Source organism: Lytechinus variegatus, chromosome 11 (assembly GCF_018143015.1).
Source record: "Lytechinus variegatus isolate NC3 chromosome 11, Lvar_3.0, whole genome shotgun sequence".
NCBI lineage: Eukaryota > Metazoa > Echinodermata > Echinoidea > Temnopleuroida > Toxopneustidae > Lytechinus > Lytechinus variegatus.
The window spans coordinates 342923-348922 of record NC_054750.1 but is presented as its reverse complement, the minus strand read 5'-3'; the positions used below and the strand labels follow the sequence as shown (position 1 = coordinate 348922).

At 34.2% G+C, this 6000-nt stretch overlaps 1 protein-coding gene across 1 annotated transcript in view; it reads right to left on the bottom strand.

The window, feature by feature from the left end:
• Positions 1–1229: 1229 nt before the first annotated feature.
• The window catches only part of LOC121423426 (ergothioneine biosynthesis protein 1-like), a 49985-nt gene continuing 45214 nt past the window's right edge, over positions 1230–6000 (bottom strand). Inside the window, 2 exon segments of the mRNA XM_041618763.1 lie at positions 1230–2058; positions 4224–4329. Of these exon segments, the coding sequence (XP_041474697.1) occupies positions 1935–2058; positions 4224–4329 (230 nt within the window). The 3' untranslated portion in view covers positions 1230–1934.

Genomic DNA, 6000 nt, shown 5'->3' with positions numbered 1-6000 from the left:
GTGCATGGCACATAAGTATCATAATATAAACACATTTATGAACACAATGACTAACAAACACACATGATATACACGAAAATACTTGTACAAAAATTGTTGCTGACTAGAAGAAATTTTACTGCCATCTTTGGGCTTGTTTTCCTGCTAGGATAATATCGTATGAACAACTGAAAATTAGCAAATGTCTCTGATCTGCAATATTATTCTGCATAAGTTTTCAGAAAGAATAATCCCACAGAAAGGAATTCATTTTGTTTTTGTTGTACACATGACTGCTTTAGAAAACATACTACATGACAAAAATGTACAAAAAACAGCTGTCACAAGTCGTAATGCCACATGCATCATTTCTATAAATACTGATCTAACAAAATTCCTTTAAAAACAAAGGAATCACTCTACTTTATTTGCTCCTACCAAAATCACTTTTTTGTAGAAATATATAAATATTCTTTTAATTCTAAACCATAATCAGGTGCATACTGTTTTCACCATACATGAAGAGAAAGCACTAAACAATCTGCCATTATGTGCAAAGAATTTTCTTTAAAAAAAAACAAATACAACAGACTGGAATACAATTTCTTGAAGAGAAAGATTTGACATCAAATATTTACATAATTCTATAATGCAAGTAAACCCACACATCAATATTTCATACATGTACATTACATGTAGTTATTTTATAATATATGAAGTATTCTTTAGAATACTTTAGGTAATTCTTAAGTTAGATTGTAATACTTATTGAGTTGATTGATCAAATTCAGATTCTATAGCATGATTATTTGGAATAAACCTTCTTTCTATAATAAATATGAATTCATGTAATCATACAGGAATCATTTCAGACTGATTGACTCATTGTACATCTTACCTTGTATAAGTCTCAACAAAGAGGGAGCTCTTACTGTAAGATCAATGTTCATCTGACAAGTAGTAACAGATATATCATGTTCTAAAATCATACTGTTAGTAAACAACATACTGTTATATCAAGCATTAACAGTTAACACAAGAAAAAAATTAATAATTGTGTCAAAATAAAGTATGATAATATATATATATATATACATTCAAAACTCCAGAAAAAAATATTGTTCCATAGAACTTATCAGTCATAGAATAAGAGATTATGACAAATGGTGTTTATCAAACATATTTTATAAAGCAATAATCATATTCATAAAACAAAATTAAGACATCATGCTTAAAGCTACAATTCAAAACAATTTATAATGTTAGAAGGTGAAAATCTATGGCAACTGATGTGAAACATGTACAGTGCTTCAAAAACAATGTGTCCCTACTGTAGTTATATAAACAATAATGCATGTGGCTTAACTCCTAAAGTTACAGTTAAAAAAAAACTGTGAAGGAATTAATTATTGATTACTATTGCCAAGAAAGCCCATTTAATGCATTCTGATTATATGTTGTCCCATACATGGGATTTATGTGCTGTTTTAATACTCCCAAAACCGACAAAAAAAAAATCAAGGTGGCAAATGATAGCCCTAATAATTTTGTAATGAATTAGAGGAATTTTATGCTTTGACATAGAGCCAAATGTAAAATAGAAGGGATATCCAATGTCACTGATTTGCCAAAAGTAAATTAATCTGAAGGAAATAATAAGGGTTATAAATCAGCTTTTCATCCTTCATTATAAAGCATTAGCCATCCCAAGATCACAACCTATGAGATCACCATCTTCAAGAAACAAGTTGAAAAGGCAAATCATCAATAGACTACATATTTTGAGCCACTGATTATTTCTCATTGGTGATTTATGACATCCCATATCATAGGAACCGTCTCTGCCTCATGATGGAAGAATAAGTTGAAAGATCATCTAGAGTGCAATTAAGAATAATTGTACTTGTATTTACATGATATGCCTGACTTTGTATTTTTGCAGATGAGTACTTCATCTAGATGGACTGCCCATTTTCTGTGTTCTTCAGACACCAGACAGTAACCCATGTTTCTTGATCTGGTTCAGTCAGCCAGTAATCATAACCATAATGAACAGGAACCGTGTCTAGGTACCGCAATCTTTAGAGAGATAAAAAAAGCATAAAATTTGATAGAGATAATAGAAACATTGGTAATGAGAGGGTTTGAATGAAAGGAGAAAATTCAGAAATGACAGAATGATGAGAGCATTAAAGAAATTAGACAAGTAATAAGAGAGACCAAGGTTTACAAAGTAAAATTTATATCATTTTCAATGTCAACAGCTTTCTTTATTATTGCTACAATCAACACATTTTGCTATTACTCAGATCAGAGTGCAAAGCTTTGACAGTGTAAGGCTCCAGTCAAATCTTAGAGCGGTGACCGACCGATTAGTAGCCTGCTCAGGCGCCGCTGGAATTTAGGCATCGCCCAACGATTTGTGGAGAAGTTAAGTGGGCTGTAAAAGTACTTATCGGTGGCCAAGCAGAGCCCTGTTGAGTAATCAACAGGGCTCTGCTTGGCCACCGATAAGTATTTTTATTACTCAAGGCTAAAGATGGGTCAAATCCGGGAACTTTTCTGTTTGGCATCCGAGCGGTGATCGGCTGACGACCAACCGATTCCTGGGGGTCTCCTAGCAGTCACCGGCCTATTTTTAAGAAATCGCCTGGCCGATCTTGAAATCACTGTTAGATCATTGACCAAACTCTCAGTGACCGGCAACTGGCAACCGGCCGGTGACCGCTCGACAGCCTTTAACCCTAAAAGGACTGGGGGGCCCCATGATGGCCCCCCCCCTCGATGCTTCACAGAATATTTCCAAAATGCAAAAAGAAAGCGCAGCAAAATTTTATGACTTTATTCTTTGAAGTCTCATGCAACTTTTGAGACCAAGTTCACAACATACGGGTATACCATCGCAACGTCACGTGACTTCTTACGAGACAATGTCATGCCGAAAATGGCTCATTTTTATATTTTGTGTGCAAAGTCTATGGGAGATGAAATTCATAAATGGGTGATTATTGTTCCTTTTAACAGATCTGCTAAATTTAGGGTTTAATTTAGTTGTTAAATGGTCTGTAATAACTTCCATTGAAAAAAACAATGAAAAACAAAAATGAAAAAACAAACATAAGAAATTCTAAAACCAAAGAATTTTACATAAGGAAAAAAATTTTTGTGTTAATTAAAACCTTTAAATTAGATTAAAAATATGACATCTGCAATAAAAAGAAGAAAATTTGAAGTGAAATACGGTGTTAAATATGCAAATAATGTTTTTCATGAATGTATTTGCATCTTTTATTTATGATAATAAAAAATAAAATTTTCAGATTTTTTTTAATACTAGCTTGTAGTTTATGTGGTAAAGAATGTGCATGCCAAATTTTGGCGCGATCGCGCGAACAGCGGCCAAGATCAGAAGGGCCCCCCCATCCCGTCCTCGATGCATCTCAAATAGCCCAGTCCTATAATGCAACGAGTTCTAGTTTTTACCTAAATCATTCGACTGCTTGATTAGCTGGTTGAACACTGAGGCACCATATCTAGGGTGGCAAGTGAAAAGTGAGCAGGTGCCACCAGAATTTTAACTCCGCCCTAAATCGCGAGCAGCGACCGAACGATTCCCCCTAAACCACTGGTGCCCGGATGGTCGCTGCTGGGTGCCCAACCAAAATTGGCTAAAAACTTGTCGCCCAGTCACTGAGCAGGCTAATTTTTGGGGTTGTGACCTTAGCCTTAGGATTTACCAAGGATTGATGATTATGGTTGGTGTTATTACTCAATTCAACTAATAAACAATATTAATACAACATTATTGATAAAACCACATCACAAGCCTTTATTAGAAATTTATGAAATAGAACTTCTAAGAAAGAAAATTCAAGTACATATTGGTACTTATAATACCATGTTAATTTATTTCAATGTAAGATAAAGGAGCTTTGCCGATTAACTGTGTACACTGTATATGTGCCCTGGCCATGGATTGAACCCCATAAATTAATATATACTTAGTCAGCAGAGCTACCAAGTCTCACGCATTATGCATGAGACTCGAGCATTTTGGACTCTTGTTCATCCCCTCAAATCTCTGTCTCACGCAACTATCACAGCCTATCCCCATATACATTGCACACAATGTCTGTGATCTCACTCAGATTCACAGAAAATCTCACGCATAGCTGGTCTTTGAACTTGGCATCTCTGAGTCAGGGACCCCAGACCACTCAGCAACAACATGTGATAGAACTTACTTGTCTCCAATGATGGGTTCTAGCTTCTGTCTTGTCCAGTCACCGAGGCCAGAGATTACTGCAATTCCGCTTGGAGTAAGAATCTCCCATAGTCGAATCAGCCAAGCTAAGCAGTAGAAAATGTGGATTAACAACATGCATTAGATAGGATCAGATGGAAGTTCAGCGCATGATCATTACATGCAAATCACATGCAGGAAATATGCCTTGTTCTGTAATTAACCACATGAATATCACATGCACATCATATGACCATCACATGGTTAGCAGAACTGATGAGCTCTGCCCATCACAAGATGAATGGGAGAGTAAAGCAACAATTGACGTTGGCTCTAGACGTTCCTTCATCTTATCTGGAAATTTCATATTTCTTCATCATTCAACAGAATGGATTCCCATTCTTTATTTTCCATCATAAATAGCAAACCTCAATATCACTGAAAATTATTTCTCATATATCCTTGGTGATCAAACAACCTTTTCTTCAGTATCCTGTTTAACAGTATTTCAATCCATATTTCTCTATTCATGCTTTAATGTCAGAGCAACGTCAACTATTGCTTCACTTTACGATTGCAGTCTTGTCCAGTAGCCTCTGGCATTTCCAAAGACTCTGGACTTGGATCATCAAAATGGCCCAGAACATCTGACAATAATTTCCCTTCTTCGTAATGCCTAACTCTGAAACATGAACAAACTTTCGAGTTGCCAAGTCGAATATTAATAGATTAAAAGAAAAGAAAATGTGGCAAAAACTTTTGAAAAAGAAAAGCACACAAATGAGTACTTTGCAGATGCCTTCTTCTCAAATGTGAAACAAACACAATGTCAGAGAAGTTCAAAGATATCAGTGAATATAGTAAAAGACAGTAACCAAACCGGAGAGAAGAATGGCATGAACATCAAAACTTTTGGGAAAGATGCTCCAGATGTTGTCAAATGTATTACAAAATATGTAAAAATTAACATTTTGCAAAAATATTAGTATGTTATTTCTTTAATTGTGCGTACAGCTGCTTTGACTTCTTATTCATGCAGTGCTTGCTTACTTACAATGTTCAATAATACCTTTGAACCAGTTTTCTCTAAAATATTTGAATATGGACATGCAAACAAATAATGAAAAAAAAACACACACACAATAATAGAATACAATGAAAATGAAGAAAAAATCGAAAAATTCTTACCATTTACCATGCTCCATCAGTTTTGATGAGATTTTATACTAAATATTATGTTTTAATATTATTAGAATGATTTAGGTTTTATATTTTATTTTTTCTGTGCTGACGCTTTTGAGACTTTGTTAAGTCCACAGAGCATCAAACCTTGTCTTGGTCTTTCATCTACTTCTCTCAACATAATCATTTTCAATCCAAAATTGTATTAAATATATACATATTACCAAATTTATTTTTATATATATTCCACATAGCATTTCCTACTTTATGTGTAAACACTTACATTTAGACCTAAAGATGCCGGTTTATCAAGTATCATTGATTTAAATCTTAATGTTCTTGATGAGGATTTGTCATAGTATTTGACATAACACATTGACATGTATATAACAATATTTCATTCAGGATAATTTGATAAATCATTGTTTAAAAGATGATAAAAAAATCTGTTTCTCACAAGACAAAGTTTGACCAACACAGATGGATGCCATATGGAAATACTCTCGATTGATGAGAAATTTATGAAACATTTTTTGTTATTTGCTGATGGAGTCCATTTTAGGTAGGTGCTTTATGGTTTTTGTGTGTCTTTGGTA